Genomic DNA, 25,681 nt, shown 5'->3' with positions numbered 1-25,681 from the left:
GGGGTCAGGTGGGGGTGGGTGGGGAGGGGTGGGAGAGAAACCCAAAGGAGCCGTGTCTCTGGAGAAAAGAGGAGAGAGGACCACCTATTCAGCAGAGGTGGAAAAAGTGTGTCCAGAAGAACTGCAGCCGGTCCCTCTGGTGACCCTCCAGGAAACGCGTGTTCAATACAAAGAAGTGAGCGACCAATGGTTTATTCAGGAGGGGAAGCCCAAAGCTGAGTGTCTCCCTCCCCTCCCACCCCTCCCACCCCTCCCCCTCCCTCCCCCGCACCCCTGCTAGCTGGCCCCTCTCCCTGTAGCCCCCATGGGCCCTTGGGAGGGGGGGCGGTGAGAGGAGAGGTGACCCCCGCCTCACTGCTGCTGCTTTGGGCTCCTCTCCAGCCCCTGGGCCCTGTGACAACATGCAACATGGAGGGTAGGGAGAGGGAGGAGGAGGAGGACCATGATGGGGGCAGTGGACGAGGGCACAGGCAGGGGCAAGGCACCCTTGTAAATAAGCACCGGTGGTTACCAGCCCCACCACGCTCCCACCGGCCAGCTCACTTCCCATTGCCGAGGAGAAACAAAATTATAAAACTAATGGAATTCCATGGGTAAATTCCATTTCCCTCAGGGCACCTGGGCCAGTGGCTGCTTTCATGGGTGGAGTAGATCTTGTCAAGGGAACATCTCAGCAGGTAGAAGAAAGGTGTATTTTGGTGAAGATCATCCTGCCAGCTGGGAGAGCGGGTCCTCAGGGACCGTGGACTCAAGGTGGACGTGGGGGGACCCGAGGCCAGGCAGGATGATGCCAAGACACTGAGGTTTCCCTCTGCAGTGTCCAAGAGCTCCAGGTGCTGCCAGCCTGGGCTTTGGTGGGGGGACCAGAGCAGGGCACACGGGGCCAGTCTTCTTCCTGGGGGGGAGCGGGCTGCTGGGAAGAAGTGGGCCCATGTGGATGGGACATGGGCAGCTGTCGTGGCCAGGTTCCTACTGACCGCATCGCGCAGTCGGGGCTTGGAGAGAAATGGCCAACGGGCCTGAAGACCGCAGGGGCCTGGGCAGGGCAGGCAGGCTGGTACGATCTGGGCCCCCACCACTGGCCCCAACCACCCCAGCCAAGAGGAGAGGGTGGTGAGTTAGGGGAGAGAAGCCCGCTATCTTGCATGCCTGTGAGGGTTGGCCTCTGAGCGCAGGAAAGACGGTGACCGTGAGTCACAAAGCAGTGGGGCGTTCCTGGATGGAGCGTGGCTAATGGGGAGGAGGGGGCAGGCCAGGTGGCCCTGAGAAGCGGGCTGAGGGCTGGGGGAGGGCAAGTGCAGGGCAGGCTCCCCCACCACACACAGATGAGAAGATTAGCAAGAGCCACAGGGCCGGTGGGGAGGGCGGGTGGCGGCTCCTCGTTCCCGCCTTCCTGGAACTCACGGGGCCTCGTTGGACCCGACCCCGTTGCCTTTGTTGACGTAGAATGGCCGGTAGTGTGACTGCGGGGGAGACAAGAGCAGTTAGGGAGGTGGGATGGCAGTGGAGCAGCCAGCCAGACCCCTGCACCTGCCCCTCCCCTGGGAAGCAGCTGTGGTCTGAACCCCAACAATTCTAGGGGCCCGTGGCCTCCCGCAAGCTCCACCTCCCCTGTGACTGGGGTCGGGCCCCAGTGCTATAGAGTCCTGGGCTCACATCCTAATTAGAATTCATTCCATCAGTCAACTGGCGAGCTTGAACCTCAGCTTCCTCACACTGTCTCTCCCCTCCCAGCATCCTAGCTCCCATTCTGTATTAATATTGGTAGCGTTTTCTGCTCTACAGAACTACACTCACTGGCTTTATGTAGATGATCTCGCTGAATTTTTACAACCACCCAATTAAGCAGGTTACTATTATCATACTCATTTTATACATGAGCAAACCAAGGCACAGAGAGGCTAAGCAACTTGCCCAAGGTCACCCGGCTGGTAAGCAGAGGAGCTGGGATTCGAGCCCCAGCAGTCTGGCTCCAGAGCTCAACCCCCACCCCCACGTGTCAGTGCAACACTTCTGAGTTTCAAGTGTTGGCCTCTGCTCCCTGCATTATCCTCCCTGACAGAGGGGCTGCAGGGGGCACAGACCACCATCCCAGCCCAACACAGACTGAGGGGCCTCCCACCCCAGCCCCTCTGCTTCTTTCAACCCGGCCTCCTCATCGGGATTCAGGGAGCATCTCTGGGACAGCGCCGGTGACAACTTTCCTGCCAGCCCTGTGTATTACGTCCCACAGCAATTTCACAAAATCAGAGCTCCCCTCTCCTCCCAATCACTTCATCAGGGCGCTGAGAAATTGCCTGCCAGGCTGCGACGGAAGAGCACATCTGAGCCACCACTTGCCCCCGCAAGCACCCTTGGCCTCTAGGGAGGTCTCTGGAAGTGGCTTTGCCCCTGAGCTGGGTCAGAGCCTGGGCCCACCTCACATCCCACTGGTTCCAATACAGGAGACCCCCAAGAGTGATCCCAGCCCTGCCCCTGGCCCTGCCTGCCTGGAAATTTGTATCTATAGTAGCTCCTTGCCTACGTCTGGTCCACAGCAGGACGACGGGCTGAGAGTCCTTAGCTCAGACCTTGGTTAAACTACCTATTAAAACAGTGGAACTGATGGAGACCCAGGGAGGGAAAGACATAGCCAAAGTTACACAGCTCCTCTGGGGCAGACCAGGGCCTGGACCAGGTCTCCTGAGCCCTTACTTACAGCCTGGACCCCAAAGTAATCAATAAGGCAAAGTGAATAGACCCAGAAATGGCTGAAGGCTTTCCTACAGGAAGGCTGGGTCAATAAAATGGATCGCAGGTCAGTGAATGGTGCAGTTTTGTTAAGAGCCCAGGATGGCAGGTGGGCACAGCATCAGGGCAGGCTGTTTCCTGCCCACACACACACACACACACACACACACACACACCCCTGCGTCCTCCCTGGCTCAGGGTCACAGCACATGGAAGTTAGAAAGCTATGAAATCATCTAGGCCCTCCTACTTATGTTACAGATGGGGAAACTGAGGCACAGAGGAAGAATGACTCATACAGCAAGTTGGTGAGAGGGCTCGGGCCAGGCCCCCTGCGTCCTGACTCCCAGGCTGGCATCCTTCCACATTAGCAGTGCTGGATGCCAGCTGAGCTCCCCTGAACCCTGCCCTGCCAGGTGTCTCAAGGTGGTGATGAGCCTTGTTTCCTGGGACCCGGGTTCTGGGAGGGTGGGAGAGTACGTGGGAGGGAGGGGAAGGACCGAACCCAAGAATAGAAACCTTCCTTTTCTCTCCGTATCTGCTTTTTGCAGTCCTGCTGTTGCAGTGCCCCTGGGCCCAGCTCAAATTACACACACCATCACTTAGCTCCATCGCCAGCAAATTAACGAGTCCCTCCAATTAAGCCAGCCCAGTCACCGCAGCCGGGAGCAAATCCCCACTCCCTGCTCTGACCTCCAAGTGCAAAGAGAACACTGAGCTCCAGCCCCCGTGCCCAGCTGGTGCCACCTACATCCCAGGGCAGCTGGCTGACTCCTTCAGCAGGGCCTGGCCTTCAGGAGAGAGCTTTCGGGGAGGTGGAGTCATAGCACGTGAAGAACAGCCCCTGATCGCCGAGGCCTCGGGCAGGGCTCAGACGAGTCTACAGGGTACGAGAGATCGCCTCATCCCTCATTATACAGTAAAGAAGAGTCCCAGAGAGGGATCTGACTCACCCGGGACTCCGCAGCCAGCAGGTGGCTGGACCCCCAAACCGTGCTTCCCTCTAGCGCTGCCCTTTCATGCCCCCAACTCAGGGTCACTAGCCATTGAACCCTAAATATATCTATTCCTAATTTTGCAGCCAATGCCTCACCTGCACTATCATCCAGATGGCCTCCATGCTGTCAGAGCTGGAGACTCGCCCCCAGGAAATGGGACTCATCTCCAGGATACCTGTCCCCTGGACTCAGCTGGTGTTGCCGGGACACCATTCCATAAGCATAGGGGCCCAACAACCATTTGCAAATAAAAAAAGAAACCAGGGCTGCCCACTTTACAGATTAAATGACTAAGGCCCAGAAAGCATGTGCTTACCCAAGCCCCTTGCCTAGTAGCCCTGGGTCTTTCTTTACTGCTCTTCGGAATACCCAGGTGTTCAGGCCACTGCTGCCTCCTCCCTCCATCCCAATGGCCCAGAGACCATCCTCCCACAGGCCCTGGGCAAGTGGTGGCCGGTTGCCCCTGGGAGCCCCATTCAATGCCCATTCTGGACATGCTCAGTGCCCAGGCAGGCTCTCTTGGTGGCCCTCACTCACCAGAATGGTCTGCTTGCCAGATTTCCAAGTCTGAGGCTGGGCCTTGGGGCTCTGGCTCCTGATGAGGGAGGGGTAACCTGGGGAGACAAGAGGCTGGGGTCAGGAGAGAGCACGGGCTGGCGGTCAGGGCCCAGGGCCGGAGCAGCACAGACGCCATCTGCAAAGTGGCCGCCAAGCTCCATCCAGCCCATCACCAAGTGCAGCCATCCCTGAAGAGGCGTGCAGTAGCCAGGGGGGTCGACATGAAAACTCCCAGGGAGGCGGGCCAAAGGGAAGAGGCACCAAGGCAGACAGAAGGAGGAGGAGCAGGCCAGGTGGGCCGGGCCAGGCAGCAGAGGACTGTCACCCCCAAATCCAGGTCAGGATCATACTACTTGCAAGGAATTCCCCCCTCTCCCCCAAGGCTCACAACATAGACCCCTTCCCTCCCCAAAGTCCTGGAAAGCCACTTTATAAGCACAACCTGCCAGGATTTCCACCAGGAGGTGCTCATTCCAACTACCCCCCAACCCCACTGCCCACCTCCCCGACCCCCGCACTGCATAGATGACGCCCCCTATTCACTGGCCCTGCTCGTGCCAAACACCATGCTGGGACTCCACATGGGCTCTCCCTGTTTCTGTTGCCCTGAGCTGCACAGCTGATAATCAGTGGGCAGCATTTGAACCCAGGTTTGCTGGACTCTAAAATTCATCCTCACATTCCTCCTGCCCAGTTCTGCTTCCTCTTCCCTGCTTCACAAGCAGGAGGCTGGGGCCCAGAGAGGGGGAGTCATTTGTATGGCAGCAATCCAGGGTTAAAACAGCAAGCCCAAGGGCTTGGGAGCACGTGGGCACTGTCTGGGCCTGGTCCCGAAGGCGCTGGTCTTGGGCGGCGCTGCCTGCGCCCACCTCCCCGCCCAGTGGGACCTGTAAGCAGCCCAGTGGGACCTGTAAGGAGCTCCGGTCCACAGAATTGTGAAAAGTCCTCTCCGTGTCAGCGCTCAGCTGCAGACACCGGCAGTGGTGCCTGGGAGGGAGCAGGCTGTGACCTGGATTTAGACAAGCTCAAGAAAGAAACAGGGTCTGTCCTTGGCAGGAGCCGGCTGGAGACGCCCTGGCCTGCTGTATGGTGGACGAGCTGGTCAGGCCCAGAAACCACCTGCAGCGCTGCCAGGCTGCCAGCGAAGCTGGCCCTTCCCCGGGGCTGGCACTTGGCAAGACGGGGAGACAGAGCAGAGAACCCAGTGTCTCCCTGCTTCTAGGGGTGGGAACAGCCTTGAGAAGAGAGGTTCCTCAGGTCCTGATGGGAGGTTGAGAGGGGAGAATTCAAGTCTCACTTCTCAATTCCCAGAAAGAAAATCCCAGGTAAGCCATGAGAGAGACGGGGACAGGGATGGGGCAGGGGAGTGGTCCAGGACACCAGCCTATACAGCAGGCAGAATCCAGGGGAGGGTGGGCTAAGGATGGCAGAGTGGGGGCATGCATCCTCTTCCAGGAGGCTCTGGGAGGAGGCACCAGGACACCCTAGAAGTGGCAGAGAGCCCCATAGGATGTCCCACTTGCCCTGCTGTGGGAGAGAGAAGGGTTTGGGGGATGCAAAACAGGCAGGTACCAGGATTATTTTTAAACAGCCCACTGCCGTCCAGTGGTTTGGAAAACTCTGTGGTGGCCTGTCCCAAGGTGGTGAACTGATAGGGGACTTTCCCAGTGCCTGCTGGGAGAGAGAGAGGCATTAGCGCTGGTCCCAGGAGGGGCCAGAGGGAGCCACACATTCCGTGGGCGCTGCTGCTCTCAGAGCCCTTGCTCAGCCCTCCCCAGCGCCCTGAGCATACTCCCTGCCTCCTCCCCACCCCCAGAGTAGATGCAGGTGGGGTCAGTCCTCCCATACCGGTGGCCCCTGCCCAGAACCCCCATCCACGGCCACCCCCAGCGGATCTGGTGAGCAGATCTGTGTGATGGTGACAACAGATGTCCCTGGGCTATTCCCAGGGTCCTAGTGTATTTGAGGAGGGCAGACCTAGGCCAAAGCCTTCCCCTTTGGAGGCTCTGCAGGCCAACAGGGAGATTCTGGGGAGCATTAACACTCCAATTAACAGCTAAGGGTGGCCGTCCTCCCTGCTGGGTGGCCTTTGATCCAAGCTTGACCAGAGAGCAGAGAGGATCTGCTGGAAGCCACACAGGCCAAGGCAAGTCCCAGAGCTTTCCAGGCCTGGGAATCCCGCAGGCTGGGACCTTCTCATCTTATCCCCCTGCTGGTAGTTCCAAGAGTCCCCATGCTGGGCATCGGCTGGGATCCAATCCGGAAGGGACAGCTGGATGATAAAGCCATTGCCTGAGGCCACTGCTTGGGGGTCTGTCTGCCCCGCACAGCCCTGTTCCCACTCCCTCCCCCTGAGCCCACCCACCCGTGGCCAGATGTCTTGCGGGCTAGAAGACAGACAGGTCTTCTCTTACCACAGCCCACCAGAGCTGCCCCTTGGACTTTTCGGAAGGAATGTGGGACCCAAAACTGGGTCTGGCCCAGTTTTGACCACTCAAACGTGTCAGAATTGCTCTGGGGGACAGAATCAGACTTGGGAGATCGTAGAGGTCATGCAATCTGCCTGTCCCAAAGGGCACTAGGCAGGACTCTGGCTCCGTGGAATGCTGATAAATGTGGCCACAGGATTCTAGAGTCAGCAGAGGCTGGGAGCCACTGGGCGACAAAATTAAAGATTTCTGCAGTTGGAAGACTCAGAAGTTAAGCCTGATGGAAGTACCCTGGGGATGTCTGGGGTGGGGAATGTAGAGGCTGTGGCATGTCACCACCTCCCTGACCCTGAGGCCTGTATCACAGTGCATCCTGAGAGACCAGAGTGTGGTGGTCAAGCTCTGAGAAATGCTGCTGTGGTCCAGCCCTCCTGGACAGCAGAGATGTGATGGAGGCAAGGCTCTGACTCCTACAAGGTGGGACTGGTGATCAGAGACCAAGGCCCCAGGGCTTGCAGGGCACCTGGAAAAGCAGAGTCGGACAGAGGGGAGCTCACCTTTCAGGGAGAAGGAGGAGCTGCCTTGCACGGCAGGCAGGTCATCGGAGTTCTGAACAGTGGAGGAGTATTCCCAGACCCGGGAGGTGTAGTTACCTGGTGGGGAAAGAAAGAGGTGTCAGCCCTCAGCAGCCGGGCATGGGGGATGACAGAGGCCGGGAAGTGGCCATTTCTGTGAATCTCTCCAGCCCCCACCATGTCTCAAGCCAGGATGCTGCTGGGCTGCCACCCATCATGCCTCCAGCCAGTCCTTCCTGCCATCTAAGCTCTCCCTCTAAACTATAAAGTGTCATCCTGTCCCTTGGATTAAGGTACAATGTCCTTAACACAGCCCTTAGCTCTTCAGTGAGCTGCTGCCCCACCCCTCACCACTGCGTCTACTTCTTGGCTTCCCCCCATCTCCTCCTCTCCATCACTCAAGTTTCCAACCAGGCTGCGCTGAGTTCCTGACACACACCAGGCTCTCTCTTGCCTTAGGCTTTTCCCACAGACCAGGTCCTCTGCCTAGAATAGTCCACCTGCTCACCCGGCTCAGCAAGTTCTTGTGCCGGGTCTTCAGGTGTCAGCTTCCCAAGTCTGCGTGTGTCTCAGCCCCCTGCCCTGCATCACATTGTAATTGCACGTTCAATGGTCCGTCTCCCCCAGTGGGCTCCGTGGGGGCAGGTGTTATGCTCGTCTGACCCAGCATCACACCCAGAGCCTGGCAGCCAGCCTGGTTCCTGGAAGGTGCTCATTGTACGGCTGATGGATGAACCGATGAGCAAAGGAACAAGTAAGTACAAACGCGCTAGAACTTGGAGACGGCGGCAGCTGATACAAGCCCTGAAATTCTGTTTGCCAAGTTGAATCGGCTGCACGTGTCCATTTGCAAGTACGCCCCTGCAGTCTAGAGGGAAAGAGGCTGCGGGGACGACGTGGAAGGAATAGCAGGGGTACCACCAGGGCATTCCATGCAGCCCCCAGCGCCTCCCTCTCGGCAGCCCAGAGTGTGGGGGGCTGCCCTCAGTCAAGCTCACTCCACACCGGAGCCCACCAGCCCTGGCGATCTTCTGCAGCTGCCTGCAGCGGGCCGGTGGTCAGAGACGGCTGGGGCTGGCCGCCTGCCCCATCATGGACCCCCTCCCACAGGGATCTCAGGCCGGCTCTGTAGCAGGAGCCTCACAGAGCACTTCTAGCCAAGGCTCCGAGGGCCCATACACCTGCCGTTTCTTTCACCCATTCATTTGTCCCCTCTTCCTCTCGTGCAGCAAATGTTTGCCGAGTTCCTCCTTCTGGGCCTTGGGGCCACAGCAGGGAACAGGACAGACCCAGCCTCTGCCCTCGCGGAGCTCACAGCCTGTGGTGGTAACAACGTGAACCCAACCCTGGACACAGAGGCCTGGCTACGGTGCCCGGAACTCCAGACCTCCGGGGGCCTTGTCCTCACTGCAGAGCACCCTCACTCCCTTCCTCGCCTCTTCAGACCTCCTGCTATTGTGTCTGAGGGGGGCCCTGGTGGAGCTCACCCAGTCCCTGCCCTCCCTGCACGTGGCTGGCATGTCCCAGGAGCCCCTGAAATCTGGGCTTATCCAGGGCTCAACCCTGCCCCCAGCACAGTGGTGCCCTCAGTGCTCCGGGCAGAGGGGACCCTGTACTTGGCAGCTCTCTTTGGGGAAGCCGCATCTCCACCCCAACGTGACCTCTTCTGGGTCTTAATGGCTTGTTCCCCGCTCGCCTCACTGGCAGCAATATCTCCTGGGTTTCCAGGGACAGCCCACTTCGTACGGCTCCTGACTTCTCATTTACTGCTGCACTGGTCTGTCTTAACCACTGTGTGACTTTCCGACACAGGAATCCCACCCAAATCAGTAAAGGTCCTGAGGGTGGTCCCCACATCTAACCCCGGGGTCCACCTTCCCCTGACTCATCCTTCAGGGAGAAGATCGTGTGGACTCAGGGATTTCCAGTGGTGCTGGCGTGCCCGGCAGGCTTTCCTCAGCCTAAGGATGTCACACACATGTACACACACAGACACAGACACACACGTGCAAACCACACACACACACACCTGATGCTCGTAGGACCCCTCCCCTCCGCACCCCATCCCAGCTCCCCACCCCTGCCTGCGGGGCCCCCACACAGGCCCTGCCCACCCTCGAAACACGCCACCTCCTACCTTTGGTTCCATAGAGATTGTTGAAGTTCTTCTCCTTGGTGAGGCGGCTGGGGGATGCCGGCTGGTACGCCGTCCTGGCCCCACCTGTGAGGCACACAAGGAGGGGCTGTCATCACAGAGAGGTGGGCCTGGCTCAGCTGGGGGCCTGTGGCTCTAACTTGAGGGGTGTAACACCCACAAACAGCCCCTACTGCCTATCCCAGGACCTGGATTCTACCACCAAGACAGCTCCCTTGGGTCGCGGATAAGGTGACCGCGTCATTTACCATTCAAATCGAGACGCTTTCGAGAGTGAAAGGGGTGCTATTGATAGTTATGCCAACGGGGGAGGGCATGGCTCAGTGGTAGAGCACACACTTAGCATGCACCAGGTCCGAGGTTCGATCCCCAGTACCTCCGTTAAAAAATAAATAAATAAACCGAATTACCCTCCCCACTGCAAAAAACAAAACAAAACAAAACAGTTATTTCAATGGCATCAGTAAACCTGGAAAGTCTTGGAGTGACCGAGATGTGTGGTTACCCTATCTGGGGGCTTTGAGGGTCACCAGAGGCTGGAAAAGCAACGCTTCCCTCCTGAGCCAGGCCCTGTGTGACTGACACCCCAGAGGCTGGGAAATGGGGTGCCCGTGAGGAAGGAGGGCCATGGCCGCCGTTGGGGAGGAGAGGCATTGTGCCCTTGGAGAAGTGAGGGCCGCCACCTGCAGGCACCTGATGAGCTGGTGCCAGGAACACCTCCTCCACCATGGGGACGCTCCCGCAGGGACAGCCCCCAAACAGCACAGGTGTCTCCCTCCTCCCCCATTCGAGCTCTACAACAGCCTTGGGAGGAAGGCAGAGTGGGCTCCACACTTCCGCTTTACAGATGAGGACAACGCGCCACCCACAGGTGTCCGAGTCCTTCATCGGCTCCCCGCCTCCTGCCTAATCCGCCCTCACTCCCATCCTGGCCGAGGTGCTGGTCCTTCTCTAAACCTTTGCACCTGCTGTCCTTCCTTCTGCCCATCACAGCCATGCCCTCTACCGAGCACATGGCCCCTGCTTCAGGGAGCCTGGACACTAACCTCTCCTGGAAAGTCTCACTGCCCAATCCCACTGTCCTAGGGCTCCCAGACTCAGGCCACTGGCCTTCGGTGGCCCTGATTCGTGACTCCTCGCTGACTCTCCTTGGCCCATCCCTTGCTTCCATCCCCAGCCTGGGAGCTCCCAGAGGGCAGATTTCCTCCTCCCTCCTGTCCCCAGGACAAGGGCGGAGACACCAGAAGAACCTGTTTTTTCTTCTACCTACAAATGTCACAGCCTGACTTACAGTGACAGACCTGGAAGCTCTCCTAACAGCTGAGTCCAACCTCCTCCTTCTCAGACGGAGACAGTGAGGGGGCAGCTACCAGCCCAGGGTGTCCGGGCCTTGGCTCTCTGAGTGACATCTGGGGGAGCTCCACGCTCTTTCCTCAACCCCTCATTATTGCTCTGCTCCCCTCCATCTTCTGCAGAGCAGGCGAGCCAAGCAAGGGCCAGCTGGGGGGCTCAACGCCAGGTCAAGGTCTGGAACTCAGAAGATGAGGAGCCAGAAGGGCCCAAGCCGGGGCCAGGGACGCTGGGATGGCTGGTCAGTGCAGCTCAGCCTCTTACAGAACAAGGCGCAAAACACAGCACCTGGGGGAGGAAAGGGGGTAGGACTGGCCAGCCCGGACCTGGCCCCAACCAGGAATGTGGGGCGGGGGCCCTGGGGGCCAGCTGCCTCCCCGGAAGCCCAGGTGTTGTTTTCAAACTGGGTGGGGCAGCTGAGGTTCCTCTCTGCTGAGCTCATCTCTCCAGATCCCCGGGGCCCTCCCACTGTGTCTGTGTGTGAGTCAGTGCGCAGGACCTCAGGGCTCCCCACTCTTGGCTCCTGGCATCTCCCCCGTGTCTTCTTTCTCCCCTTTCCCTACACACCCTCTCTTCTTCTGATCCCCTCCCAACACACACACCTGCACACACCCCTCCTTCCACCGGGCACACCCACCCTTATGTAACGGACATTGCTGTGGTTTGTTTCTGGCCCCAAAGAATGTGACAGGCTGCCCCAGGGCAAGGACTGGCAGGCGCTGGTCTATACCCTCACCTGGCCGCCGCCCCCCAGGCTGGGCCTCCTGAGAGGGAGGGCTGAGGAATTTAAAAGACCAGCCATCCATTCTCCTGTCTTGAAGAGCAGGATGGTTCTGGAGGAGCCAGCCCTACCACAGGACTACAAAAACCCAAGGGGAAGTGAAACACAGCTCAGTCTGGCGGATGGGAGTGGGTGAGACCAGTAGCCAGGAGACCCTCTGGAAGGAGAGAAGAGGGTGTGGGCTGAGGGGACTGCCTGAATCACAGGTGAGCAGATGCTAGACTGAGGCCGGAGGGAGGAGCTGTTCATTACACTGGGAAACAGGTATACACCGGGACCTCCCCGGGGGCATCCACGAAGGTCACCGTGGGGGAACCCAGCTGAGCCTCCCCGTGGACCACGCGGCATGATCCTCTCCCTTCCTTTACCCTTGGGCGTGAGGTACATGGAGTATCTCTTCATGGTGTCCGGGGCGCTCCACTCGCTCGTGTAGCTGTTGCTGTAGCTGTTCATGAAGCGATGGTCACCCCCTGGGAAGTACAGAGGTCAGGTCAGTGGAGGGGCAGGTGGGGAGGAGGGGCTGACCCACAGCAGGCGTCGCTGGGCTCCACTGAGTCAGCCCACAGCCCCTCTGTCCCAGTGAGAGGCGAGGTCCCCAACTTCAGGGCACCCTGCCCAGCATCCCCTCTGCCCCCGAGCTCCTGAGGGGTGAGAGAGGGTCTGCGGTGGGCCATCCACCCTCCCTGGGACTGGCCCTTGTGTGTGGGACAGTGTGCACGGCACTCTGCAGTTTACAAGGCGCTCCTGCGCTCCGTCTCTTGTTTGATGTGTACATCAACCCTTGGGCTGGTATGAAGATCCCCACGTGATAGATTAGGAAACTGAGGCTCAGGAGGTGAATGGAACCACTGCCCAATGTCACATGGCCAATAAGGGCAGATTTGGGGTTTGAGCCCCCATCCCTACTTCCTGGCTCTGTCCCAGCCACTGCTGGCAGCCCAGGGGGTGGAATGGGGACTCAGAGTTGGCCTCCATGCCTAGAGATCAAGCTAGCTGAGCCTCTGCAAGGGGCGTGAGCTGCTCTGGAGGGTCACTGCTCCCTCCCCGCTACCCCCACCAGCAGAGCCCTGAACTCAGACAAATCTGTGGCTCCACACTTGCCTCCCCCAGCCGCCCTCCACCCCGTTCCTTTCTCTTGCTGCTTCCTCGTCTGCTTTCCCTCTGCCCTTCTCCCTCTCTCCTAGGCAAGAGGAGTGAATGACTCCAACCCCTATCCCACATCTCCAACACGTGGGCCGAGCAGGGGCCAAACAAGTGTCCTGCTAGGTGTGGGCCCAGCTCCCTCCCTGCCAAGCCCAGGGTGAAGGTGGTCTGGTTCCTCTCGGCCCCTGGGGTCTTTGACAGTGGGGTTGAGTCCTGGGTCTGGTGGGCAGGCTGCCATGAAGGAAGAGAGGATGGTCACTGCGCGGTCTGATTCATCCCCCATCTCCCACAGCCAGACACACTCCCAGTGACACAAAAGTGACAAAACACCAACACGGAGGCCCAGGGTCCCAGGCAGAGGTGTAGGGCAGCTGACATCAGCTGCACCCACACTGCTCCTGGCGGCCGCCTCCCTGCACACCGTATACAGGGCACAGGGCCACACCTGCGCAGAGGACCCCGCCAACACAATCATGACCTAGAAATGGCACAGTGGGCGGGCAGCAGGAGGTGGGGGGTCTCTGCAAGGCTCACAGGCCACCCCAACTAAGTCAGGGCCATCCTCACCGGTCTGGCCAGACCTTAGCCAAGGGGATCCCCCACCAGGTTTGTACCCCAGGGGCTGTGATCATCACACTCTCAACTCCTCTACACGGCCACCAGCCTCAGCAGCATCTCGGATATGAAGATGCATGGGACTGAACAGCAGTGTGAAACCCAGCTCACCCTGCTTAGCTCTGTGCCCTCTGAATAGCTCCTCCTCTGAGCCTCTGCCTTCTCATCTGTGAAAGGCAGTACATCCTGCAAGGAGACTAGGGTAAGGCAAGTGAGGAGCTCACACGGAGCCTGCACTCAGGCCCGTCACTGTGGGCCGTCACCATCAGCATTATCCCCACTGTCATCAGGAAGATTTCAGGATCTGAGTGCTACTCAAAGCCAAATGATTATCTTGATGCAATGGCTCATCTGCCCTTAGGTGTGACTGACTGTCCCCCACATCTTACAGGGACGCTCTATGGTGTCACCATCACCAAGATGTCCATACACCCCCTGAGCCCTAGCCTGTCTGTGCACGTTACCCACTTCTCAACCCCCAAAGAATCACATGCTCCTTTCAGAGACCAAAGACAGGAGTTACTTCCTTTGGGGTGTTGGAGTTGGAAGTCATTAATTAGGCCATATCCTCAAGGCCTGGGCCACCCGGTGGGGTTTGGGGAAAGTGCCCAGCTTCAGGCCCTAAAGGGACTGGGCTGGGACTGGTGGAAAAGGACTTAATGGGGACAGTTTCTCATGTTAGGAGGCTTTCTGGGAGATGATTCAGTTGGCTTTGCAGAAGACATTGTTATTCAGAAGAGACACTGGCTTCAGGGGAGCTGGTGAGTCACCGAGACACACTGTGCCCCAGCCTGGCCACTAGGCCAAGTCCAGCCTCTGGGCTCAACACTGCTCAGCACAGTGATGGTTGACAGGCAAGTTCTCCCTCCAAGCAGGTGCAGTTCTAGGTCATGTCCACTGGAGCCTGCAAAGCCACCAGGTTGGAGTCTGGCCCTTACAAGTGGCAGCACCCACACAGCTGCTGGGTTGGGGCCCCCAGTCAGATGCAGATCTGAATGAAACCAATCCCTGAGTTGGAAGAACAACCCATGGGAAAAAGACATTTGTGCAGCCAGTGCCCAGGATGCTCCCTGCCCTGGGGTCCCCTTCTAATAGCTGCATAACTTTGGCAGTAAGTTCAAGGGAAGGGGGTACCATCCCTGTATCCTAGTCCAAACACCCTTCAGTGGGATGGGTGGCTGGGGACAGCGAGGCACCAGCTGGCTGGATGCCAGCCTGCACCAGGCAGCAGGAACTGACCTGGGAGAAAACATCCATGGCCCTGGGGCCTGCCCACCTGCAGGGCCTTACCGTTCTCCATGTGGTTCCTCTCGATGAAGTTACGGCTCAGGTCCGCCTTGCACATCTTCTCAACATGGCGCATGCACACGTTAAGCAGGTCGTCCTTGAAGTTGCCCAGCGACTGCCCCAGGCCCTCCCCCTCCAGCAGAACGTGATAGGTGGGCAGGGGCGGGGGGAGGGAATAGTTGCTCATCAGGGCACCAAATTCCTACCAGGAAAGGAAAGAAGCCATTAACCTTCCTGGTCTTTAGGAGCTCGGGTGACCCGTGTCTGCAGGGGCAGACTCAGCACTGGGCGCCAGAGGAGCTGGGTCCTAGATCCAGCCCTGCCCTTAACTAGCCCCACTTTTCCTCACTGGGCATTCATTTATTCTTCTGTAAAATGAAAGGGTTCAACTAACATCCACTGGATGCTCATATCCCTGATGGCACGAGCATCAGATGTGTGACTCCATGGCTCCCATCTCTTAAACTGGGTGCATCATGCCTACTTCGTAGGGGTTTATGGGAGAGACACCAGCTGTGAAGTATTTGGGAGTGAAAGAAATGCAAGGAGCTACAGCGTCGTGGGTCGGTTGTGGCGGTACCTCCCCTGCACACGCACTCAGTCCTGCCTCTATGCTTTGGCACTTCTCACTTTCCTTCCCCGTCCCAGGAGAATCCCTCCTCCTTCTCAAATCCTGACAGGACTTCAAGACCCAGTTCAAATTCCCCCTCCTCCACAGAGCTTCCCTAGATCACCCCAGCCGGCTTGCCCTTCCCAGAGCTTCCACTTATCTCCTGAGCCACACGCTCCGTCACTTAATTACACACACTTCTATATTGTTCTCTAATTGTACGTGTCTTATCTTCCCAGCTGGTATGCAGCTCCTTGAGGGCAAAAACCATGTCTTACACCTTTCCATTCTCCACAGCACCTAATAGAGTATTGGGCACGCAGTAATACAGTCTAGCAGAGGGAAGGATGGATGGAGGAATAGACAGAGCAAAGATAACAAATATTCAGCACTTATATGGCCCCCCATACCCAAAGCAGGCATCACAAATCAGGCACAGAACTTTTTCTTTCTGAGCCTAGAGCACTACTAGTACATATCAATTGAAGTTGGTACAAGGTGATACTTGTGTGCCATCTTTAAAGTAGGGAGGGAAATGGCTTGGATGGAAAAGTTAAATGGACAGATGGAATGGAGCTTGGATGGAACGAGTGGATGGATAGATGGCTGGATGATGGATGGTGGCTAGATGGATGAATGGACAGACGGACACTGGATGAGGGTCTGGGTAGCGGGTGGAAGGAGTGAGGGACTGAATGGCGGAGGGGTAGATTGTTACCTGCAGAAACAGCACCGAGTCGCTGATGCTGTGCAGCTGCTCCCTGGTCTGCTTGTCCTCATGCAGCAGCTTGGCCCTCTCGTCCAGAGCATCCACAATCACCTTCACTTGGTCCACGGCATCCTGCTCCCGCTGCTCCAGTGCAGCCCTCACTTCCTCCTTTTGCTTCTCCAGGTCCCGCACCAGATCCTGGAAGTTCTGTTCCAGGATGGCCTTCTCATTGGTGGTAAAGCTCTGGATCCAGAGTAATTGGAAAGAGGAAGGAGGGTTTCAGTAATTTAAAGACCTCCCCAGTGGGTGCATCTTTAGGTTCCCAGCACAGAGTGAGGGCATTTCTACCACCTCGACCCCACAAGCGTATTCAGGCAAGAATCTCATTCAAAGACATCACTGAGGTATGCCATCTATTGATAGAGACAGCCAGGGGCTTTTACAGCCCACCTTTCCTTAATTATCTGAAGCTTCTGCCCTTTGGTGGGTTGACGTGAGCCATCATTCCACCTTTGGACAACTCCATGGACCCAGAAGTTCCCACTTCTGGGAGTTAGGAAAACCTCAACTAGAACCAAACATCATTCTGAAAGTGAATTGATGGGCTGTTTCTGTAGCCAGGGTCAAGAGTCAATGATTTCAGATTGTAGTTTACAAGTATCCAAACCATGGCAGGCGTACATCTAGCCACACAGGCACAAGTAGAGGGGAAATGGCAGGTGTTCGGTGGCTGGGTAGTCTGGTGGGCAGCACAGACAGCGGAGGACACTGGAAGACACACTGGAGGACAAGCTGGTCCAGGGTTTGATGGGATGATATAAAATGAGCGTAAGGTGCTGGACAACATCTCGCCCGGATGCCTGGCCCAGACTTAGAAGGGGAATTGGTGGAAATGCCGAAGGGGGTAACAGCATCCAGAGGAAACAAGAGTGCGGTGTAAAGGTGGGCCCGGGACCGCGGACAGGGCCCAGGCCCACCTCCTCCAGGCTGCATGGCAGGGGGTGCCTGGGGGCTGTTCACCTTGATGCGGTCCTTCTCCTTCTGCCACTTCTCCGCTTCATCTTCGATCTCGATGATCTTGAGCTGCAGCTGCTCCTTTTGCAGTGACAGTTCCGTCTGCAGGGAAGGGGTCAGGGTCAGGGTCAGAGGAGAGGTCAGGAGGAGGGGGTGGAAAAGAACCAGAGAATCAGGGAGCGGGCCCACCCAGGGGACAGACTGGGGGAGGGTCCACCACACATCATTTCAGCCCTTCAGTCAGCAAACACTCATTGGGCCCTCGGATATGCCAGGCATCATGCCAGCCACCAAGGATCCAGCAACAAGTCAGATGCCATCTCACCACAAACTCAGGGCTCTGGGGCTGGGCAGCCCAGTTACATCTTTATAGGGGCTGATCCTCTGCCAGGCCATCCACCCAATGTGAGCAGGATGGGAGCTCTGAATGGGGTTCCCACTCCTTTCAATGGATCTGGAGCCACTGCGGAACAGCTTAGAGGAGAATGGGGACCCAGCCCAGCCCAGGGAGTGTCCGGTGGCAGTAACAATGTGCAGCGTTTCTATGACATGACGTGAGGCCCGTGTTGCAAGCAGAAGCCTGCGATGCTGCCAGCAGGGACTCCGCCTGGACAAGCACGGCTATAAACCTGTTTGTGAGAAAGGAAGTGCAGTCGGCAGTTTGGGCAAGACCGGGACTTTATTCAGGGCCCCTGGGGGAGGAGAGAGGCTAGTGCATGAGGCGGTGAAGATGGACAAGAGAAGAGAAGGAGATGTTCTAGGAACCTCGGCTCAGGAAGAGGACATGGGCTGTGAGGTCCGGGGTGGGTGGGGAAAAGGACTTACCAGGAGTGCGCTGGGATGCGAGCTCTGATGGAAATGAAAAAATAGTTTCCTTCCATTGGAAAAATGCCCTGCTTTGAAAAGCAGCTATGACAGAGTCAAAGGAAAGGCATGAAGCTAAGGCCAATCCAGTTCAGCCAAGAGGCACCCCTTCTGTTCTGTAGGTTCCCCACTGGTGCTCCCAAAGCAACTTTCAGATTAGAAGCCAGGTGGGTGATCTCCGTCTAAAAGCAGGAAGCACAAGGCATCTGAGAACACCCCAGAGTGCTCAAGATCTCCTTGCTATGCTGGGTTTTGAAAACAGAGTCCCACCTCTCTCCAGCCATCTCCTTGAGGAACCCACAAGAAGAGTCAAGCTGTGGAAACCACAAACCACTGGGAATGTGAGTTCCGCTGGCAAGGAGCCCTGAGCAGCTGGGTGCAGACTTCACCACACATCACACCCACTGGACGCTCTGCCAGGCCGGGGTTGCTGATGGGTCCCTGGGGCGGACAGCCAGGGAAGTGGACTGATGGGAGAGAGAGCTTCCTGGCTTTCTTGGGAAAGTGCCCAGAGGGCCAAGGAGCTGGTGGAGAACCGGGACAGAAAGCCCCGTGTTCCAACCCCTGCACCCCCCACTCGCCCACACCCCGGGCTCTCCAGGCAAGAGACTGAGTTCTTCTCAGGAAGCACGTGCCCCATCAGCAGTGGGCTGGAAATTCCGCCACACGGAAAATGCCATCACCAGAGACGCAAAACGGTTGTCAAGAAGAGGGGAATAGAAGTAGTCGTGGATGAGGATTTGGCCTGGTCTCTGGACAAGGGCTGGTGATGTCAGCTGTCAATAGATGCGGTCACGGGAGGGTTGGGATCAAAGGCAACCAGACCCACATGGGACAGAGCCAACAGCCCAGAACACAGAGGCTGGCAGAGCCGGTAGCCTAGAAGGTTCCTGAGAAGCCTGGGCTCGATAGGCAGATCTGAGCCTCACCCTGTGGGCCCCCACATCAGCACCCAGAACCAGGGAAACAGAACAAAAGCACATTCACTCCCACCCCCAGGCCTTGGGGGGCGGGAGGGTGGGCAGGGCATTCCCTCCATGAAAGGAGCCTGGGTCATCTAGGAGGGAGACCCCCAGAGCCCAGAACTGGGAGTCCAAAGGTGTGAATCCAGTGACCACCGCCTCTGGGGAGATGACCTTTGCAAGTAACTTAACCTCTCCGTGCCTCAGTCTCTCCATCTTTCATGGAGGTGGTAAGAGGGCCGCCTCCCAGCAAGGTTGTGTGATGAACTGGGAGCAGGCAAGTGAGGCTCTTAGAAAGAGCCTGGCACAGAGAAAGCACTGACCAGTGGTCCCATCACCACTGTTGTGTGGGGCACTTTCCATGGACCAGGAGCCAGGTAGGGAGGGGAGATGACGGGGTGGTGGGCACGCCAGCAGGGCACAAGGAGGCAAGGGGAGTGGGCAGGCACGAGCAGGTGAGGTCTTGGTGGTGGTCGGTGGTAAGGATGGCATGTGCCGCGGTACTGGGTCCAGGTGTGCTGTGTGCACAGTTGGGATATAGAGTGAGGTGTGCGTGGCAGGGGGCAGGGAGAACAAGACTTTAGGCTGAAGATGCAAAGTTGGGGCTTAGATGTTGGATAATTGAAGATTGAAGGATACTAGGGGAAACAGAATGAAGGTAGGTTAAAGTGGGTGTGGGCGGGTTAACCATCTTCATGTGGGAGGTTTGCCTAGAGAAGGTGAAGGAGGAGCCAGCCTAGTGAGCAGAGATGCTGGGTGGGGGGACCTGCTGGCAGCTGTTGGGGGAGGAGGCGGGGCTGGTTTGGGGCCTTCAGGTAAAGAAAGGTCTGATGTGAGCCAGACTCACTGGCCAAGAGGGAGGAAGAAGGCACCGAGTACAAGCGGTTTAGAACAATGGAGAGCCTAGGCCAAGGGCAGAGGGAGTCAGCCCCTGGGGTCCAGGGAGGGAAGGGGGAGGCTTGCAGACAGGAGCCAGAGGTCAGTGACCTGGGAGGGGCAGAGGGAGAGGCGGCTGATCTGGAAACATTCAAGGGCAGGCTCAAAAACGGAGACGTGCTGTCTACAGCAGAGGGTGGAGGCATCAGTCAGGGCAGAGGAGAAACTGGTCTCTTGATTTCTCTGGGGCGCTAGGGAAGTCAACACCAGCTGAGAGCGGGCCTTGCAAGCCCAGACCTGCAGGACACAGCGGGATCTCAGGAGGGAACTTGGGCTGGGAAATCTCTGCTGCTGGAGGGGTCCGTTCTCACCTCTGGGGTGAGCGCTACCCTGTCAGGAGAGGAGCGTTTGGGGTGAGACCTCTGGGGATGTGTCCAGCATCCATTTGGCTCCTGGCAATTTTCCCCTGCTGGCAGGGCTGCACAAAAGCTGGAAGAGGCAGGATATAGGAAACAATATAATGTAGGGAGCCTTCAAATACTGGGCTCTCCTGCAGCAGTGGGAGAAGGAAGGATGCTAATTGCCTTATTGAGCATCTCCTATGTGCCGACATTTCTCCTCTCATCTGCAAAAGCCCCTGTGGAGATAAGCGGTTTTATCCCATCTTACAGATGCAGAAACCAAGGCCTAGAAAGATTGTGTAGTTTGCCTGAGTTCTCACGGCTAGGAAGTGGGAAGGCCAAGACGCAACAGGACTCAGCTCCTGTTCTGTGATCTCAACCTCCAGGCTACTCTCTGTATCTCCTAGGACACTGACTGTGCCATTCACTCCTGCCCAGGCTCTCCTACTTCACAGAGGGTGCAACCTGGTGATTCTGCCTCTTTCCCTGTCACCCCCTTTCCTCCCTGCACCCTTCCCATCACCCCCCGAGGCCCCAGCTTTCTCCCTCTCCCTCCTCCCTTGGAATCTGATTAAATCCCCTGATGTCTGACTGGGCCTCAGCTCCGCCCTTATCTACACCTCCCTCCTGACTTCCTCCTACCCACTGTCTCCCTCCCTCCACCCTGCCCAGGCCTGTCTCTCAATGCCTTCTTTGTTTCCTTCTCCCACACTGCTCCATGTCGGATGCCTCTAGCTCCAGTGCCTGGGATGGGCGCTGGGTAGACCACCCAGTCTTGAAATCCTTCCAGCCTTAGGGGAGGAGAGGTCTTCCTGAGAGCAGAGGGGAGGCCAGAGGCTGGTGATGCCTCAGCCTAGACGGGGCCTTCAGGTGCAGACACACCTGAGCATTCACCTGGACACGTGCACCTGCGCTGCTCCCAGGGGAGGGGAGATGGAGTCGTGATCTTCCCCTGGCCTGAATTAACCATGCGGGCCGTTGACTGTGACATTTGCTAAATGAGCCAGTTAATTGCCAAATTTGTACTTTAAGACAAACGGTAATTATCTGGATAAGAATCTGAAATGCTGGATAGATTTCCCCATTTCCACCCAGACATCAAACAACCCAGGATTAATCTGCTTAATTGGGGTTCACTGTTCCTTCTGCTTCCTCGGGTGTCAGGACGGGGAAGGGGCAAGATGGGGTGGGAACAGCAGCACACAGGCCACCCCCAGACCCGCAGTGGGCCCTTGAGAAGCGACTCCACCCCCCAGGCCTCGGTTTCTTCCTGGTGAAATTGGCCAGATTCCCGATTTCCAATCTGGCTACACGTTAGAATCCCAAAGGGAGACTGAAAAACACAGATCCCAGACCCTGACCCCCTGAATCAGAATCCCCAAGGAGCCCCTGCCAATTCTATTTAAAAAAATTTTTTAATTGAAAAAACTTTAAATTTCTTTTAATTAAAAAAGTTTAAAATGGTGGAGAAAATACAGCCTGGTCACACTGAGCCTGAATGCCAGGTCTGCCACTCTCCAGCGGTATAACTTTGGGTAAGTCTCTTGGCATCTCTGAGCCCATTTCTTCACCTATGAAATAGGCGCCGTTTCTCCCACCCCATTGGACTGTTGCCGGGAGTAACCGTGCAAATGCCTAGGCCAGCGCCCGGCACATAGATGTACTCCCCAAGGACTGGGGTGTCTCTCACCCGCCTGCCCATCACTTTCCTTCCCTGCCTCCTGTCTCCATACCTCTTCTGTCTCATTGTTTCCCCTCAACGCCCACAGATGTCATTCTACCTCCTTCCTCACCCACCCTGTCCCACAGCAGGAGTTTCCCCCTTAAGATCTCCAGGGAAGGTGGTCCCAGCCCTTTAGCCTGGCTCCTCTCCCCGACTCCTGGCCATGGCTGGCCACCCAAACAGCTTTCCTGCCCAGACCGGCACAGCTCCCAGAGCTCAAGGACAGGCCCATGCCCCGCAGCCCAGCAGCTCAGCCTTCATGGAAGAATTGGGCCATGAGACGAAGGGCAAAGACCCAGGCCATGGTGCCAAAAATGACCTAAGCCAAATGATGGAGTCGGGAAAGTGGCCGAGATGCTGAACCTGAGCTGCACTGTTGAGCTAGGACCTCACTCTTGGGCTGAGTGCTCCTCCACACGCCTTGCCAGGCTACCAACCCAGAGCCCACTCGGACCCACGCCTGGCAGGGCCACCCATGGGTCCAGAGGTCAGGTAGGCTCCCCCACAGCAAGCAGCCTTCTGCCAAGAGTCCTCCACCCCGACCCGTGATGCAGCAGAAGGCACTCGGGATGGACAGAAGGAAGGGCCATGAGACACAGAAGGGATGGATATGTACATGGTAGTCGTATCAATCTAATCCAGCCTAGGAAACGTCCAGCGGCAGAGGGGTGGACCGCAGGACAGCTGTCAAATGCCTCGTGGCTTTTGGAGTGGAATTGGAAACATTCTGACCTGGGCCAGCAGAGGAAGGATCGTCATGTTGGTACACCATTCTCCAGCACTGCCTCTGCTTGGAGTCTAGGTAGAGCTCAGGCCCAGGAGGAGAGCACCGCAGCCCTGGGTGTTGTCTACAGCCCCACGCAAGTAGCCAAGACAGGGCAGCGATCGCCTCACCTGTGCCCCACCAACCAGCCTGCAGAACAGGTTCTGGACAGGGTTCCTTGCAAAAAGACATGTGTGGGCTGAGGTCTGGGTCTGCAGGGGATGCCTCCAAAGAATGCCAGGATTGACACGCTTGTTCACTTTGATCCGTCAACCCACCTGATGCTGCGCTGCGCCAGCACCCCCCACGTCTGACATTCCAGCAGAGCTGGGCTTGGACAATGTGCTCTGCTCCATCTCCGTCTCCACTGAGCTGCTCAGCACCACCCACCCCTGCCTACCTGTGCTGCTGACGCACACACACACACACACACACACACACACACACACACACATCATCTGAAGCTCCCACCATTAAAGTCACTCCAGTGGATGAGACATTTTCCCCTGATAATAATAATAATACACACACCTCCTGAATCCCATCCCCCTCAACGCCCTCCCCCCAAGTTGCTCTCAAACACTGGAAGAGACTCAGGGGTCTTCTTCCTCAAGCACTGAATTTGGACAGGTCCCTTCCTTTCTCTGAGCCTGAGTCCCCATCTGCAAGGTGGAGAGGAGACGGACGAGACTGCTGATTCTCCATCCAGGCTGGCATTCTGTCCTCTGCGAGTTGGTGTTTACTTACGGCCGCTGCTATGCAACTGGGCGGGTGCGCCTCAGACTGGTTTGTGCGTCTGCTCTGTCTCCTGACCTACATCATGAGACCTCAAGAGCGAGGACTGTGTCTTTGAGTCCTGCCCCAGAATTAGAACATGAACTCTGAGTTCCAGGTGCCCCATCTCCATCTCCCTGCATGAAGCATGAAGCCAGGCTGGGGTCAGGGAGCTGGGGAATTAGGGTCACCTTTTTCCTGGGCCAAATGAGGCTCCTAGAAAGGATCTTTGAGTCTGCCCCCTTCTCTGACTCATCCCTCCTGCCCAGGGGTGTGGATAGGGGGTAAAAGGAGAGAGTGATCCACAAACTCCTGGTCAGGAAGGCTGGAGACAGAGGAGTTCCTGTGCTGCCTCATTCTGAGGGGTGCAGAAATTCGAGTCCCCTGCACTGACCGCCAGGAAGGTTCGTGCCGGCGGGAGGCTGCCCAGGCCAGGGTGCTGTGCTGCTGTAGAGCAGAGAGCAGCCCAGCCCCTCCAGGGCCGGGGGCGGCAGCCACAGCCGAGCCTGTAGCCCCGCACACCCTCTCCAGGTGAGCCACTTTCACAAGCCTCCGCACACCTCCGCTCCTCCCCACAGAAGTGCAGGCGTAACCACGTACACAGGACGCACGCAAACCCACGTACGTATCACATATACAATCATGCAAACATCCACATACGCACATAAACACCCACGTGCATGTAAAACACACGTGTGTACATACGCACATCCCCACACACACACACTCCAGCCCTCGCCAGGAGTGTCCACCTACAGGCTGAGGCACGTCCACATACAACCAGACGCACAAAGTGCCAGGGCCCGGCTGAGGGAAGGATAAAGGAGGCCACTGGGGGAGTCAAGAGACTGGCTGGGGGATCAGACAGAACAAGAAGAAGCCACTGTACGGCAAAGGCCAGCTCTAAAGCCAGAAAAAAGGACATTAAAGTGGTCCCCAAGTTCCCTCCTGCTCGCCAGTGACCCATTCCCCAGGGGCCAGCCTTACTTAGGTGGGAAGAATTCTCTCCCCTTAAGTAAAACAAAAAAAAAAAGGAAAAAAGAAACACCCAGCCAAACACAGAGCCCAGGATCTAGTGCTGATTCCCTGACTGACTGAATTTATCCTATGACCTTGGCCAAGCCCCTCATTTTTTCCAAGCGCCTATTTGCTCATCTAGAAAATGCCTGTCTCCTGAGGCTTAGAGGACTGGCAAACCGCCTCTGACTCCCGGCCTGAGGGTGTAGAGGGGAAAGAACTATTTTCCAAAAGAACCAGGGACAGCAGAGATTTAAGCCCCAGACCCTGGGAACCCACAGTGGAGAAGATGAGGTCGGAGGACACGGTGAGGGAGGAGAGCCTTTAGGAGAGTCTTTACCTCCTTCTCGGCCTTGGCCTCTTCCACCGTCACGGTGCTGTGGTTCTTGTGCTCCTGGAACATGCAGAGGTAGCAGATGCAGGTCTGGTCCGTCTGGCAGAAGAGTTCCATGGTCTTTCCGTGCAGGGGGCACTTGCGAGCCTCGAAGTCCCGGATGGGCTCAAGCAGCTGGTGGTCGCGGAAGGCGGCACCCTCCAGGTGGGGCTTGAGGTGCAGCTCGCAGAAGGAGGCCTGGCACACCAGGCAGGACTTGACGGCCTTCTGCTTGTTGCCGATGCACGAGTCACACAGGACCTCCTCGGAGCCCGACTTGGCGCGCAGGAGGATGCCCGCGTCGCCCCGGGGGTAGCTGTTCCGCCGGACCTCCCCGGGCTCCACGATGGACACCGTGGGCTTGCGGGGCTCCGCGAAGATGGACCTGCGTGGCTCCCCCTTCTCAGCAAAGGTGACAGGCAGCTTCTTGGCGGCCCCCAGCTGGAGCCCGGCGTAGGGGGACCGCTTGCCTTCCCCGGAGTCCATGCTGAAGTAGCTGGAGCTCTTGTCGTCCACGGACTCGACAAACTGGATGATGGGCCGCCGCCACTCGTTTCCCGAGAAAAGGGAGCCCTTCCCCTCGCCCGGCTTCAGGGCACCGCCCAGACTCTTGCCCTCGGCCGCCTCCCCGCCGTGCCCGTTGGTGGTCTTGGCCTCTTTGCCTTCGGCCTTGGCCGCATTCTCCAGGCTGCCGCTGGGGCCCGGAGGGCTGCGGGCATCCCTGGCTTCCGGGCTGGCCCCATTGCTCCTGGAGGCATCTGCGGCTTCCATCATGGGTCACCGGGCTGGTCGGCGTCGGGCTCGCTGGAGGTGAGGGTGGGTGACCTCTCGGGCGGCGTCTCAGCCGGGAGTGGGACAGGCTGCCACAGAGCCCGAGACACACCTACAGGGACCAGGGAGGAGGAGGAGCGGAGAGGAGGGGCCGCAGGAGAGCCTGACACAACGGGCCGGGAGAGGCAGGCGGCTCCCAGAGC

General features: G+C 57.7%; 1 protein-coding gene across 3 annotated transcripts; it reads right to left on the bottom strand.

Annotated features, from left to right (window-relative positions):
• Positions 1-638: 638 nt before the first annotated feature.
• Positions 639-25,681, bottom strand: TRIM29 (tripartite motif containing 29). Of its 3 annotated transcripts, none has more exons than XM_032472797.1 (10): positions 24,675-25,681; positions 16,961-17,056; positions 15,950-16,183; positions 14,625-14,823; positions 11,945-12,046; positions 9,428-9,511; positions 7,273-7,368; positions 5,859-5,960; positions 4,266-4,342; positions 639-1,463 (listed from the first exon to the last, which is right to left on the bottom strand). In XM_032472797.1, exons 1-10 carry the CDS (start codon positions 25,479-25,481, stop codon positions 1,401-1,403), a joined length of 1,860 nt encoding a protein of 619 aa, XP_032328688.1. In that variant the 5' UTR covers positions 25,482-25,681; the 3' UTR covers positions 639-1,400. The 3 variants fall into 3 exon arrangements, with proteins under 3 accessions (XP_032328688.1, XP_032328689.1, XP_006175345.2); XM_032472798.1 differs by having other exon boundaries at positions 5,859-5,957; positions 24,675-25,680; XM_006175283.3 differs by lacking the exon at positions 5,859-5,960.

The sequence above is a fragment of the Camelus ferus genome, chromosome 33 (assembly GCF_009834535.1).
Source record: "Camelus ferus isolate YT-003-E chromosome 33, BCGSAC_Cfer_1.0, whole genome shotgun sequence".
Classification (NCBI taxonomy): domain Eukaryota; kingdom Metazoa; phylum Chordata; class Mammalia; order Artiodactyla; family Camelidae; genus Camelus; species Camelus ferus.
This window is presented reverse-complemented; position numbering and strand designations above follow the sequence as displayed.

Bases quoted from the DNA above. Each gene is read 5' to 3' on its own strand.
- TRIM29 (XM_032472797.1), bottom strand. From the start codon at position 25,481: ATGATGGAAGCCGCAGATGCCTCCAGGAGCAATGGGGCCAGCCCGGAA. The intron at 17,057-24,674 runs GTAAAGACTCTC...CCTTCCCTGCAG, and splicing joins AGGCCAAGGCCGAGAAGGAG to ACGGAACTGTCACTGCAAAA. The intron at 16,184-16,960 runs GTGAACAGCCCC...CTCTGGATCCAG, and splicing joins AGGAGAAGGACCGCATCAAG to AGCTTTACCACCAATGAGAA.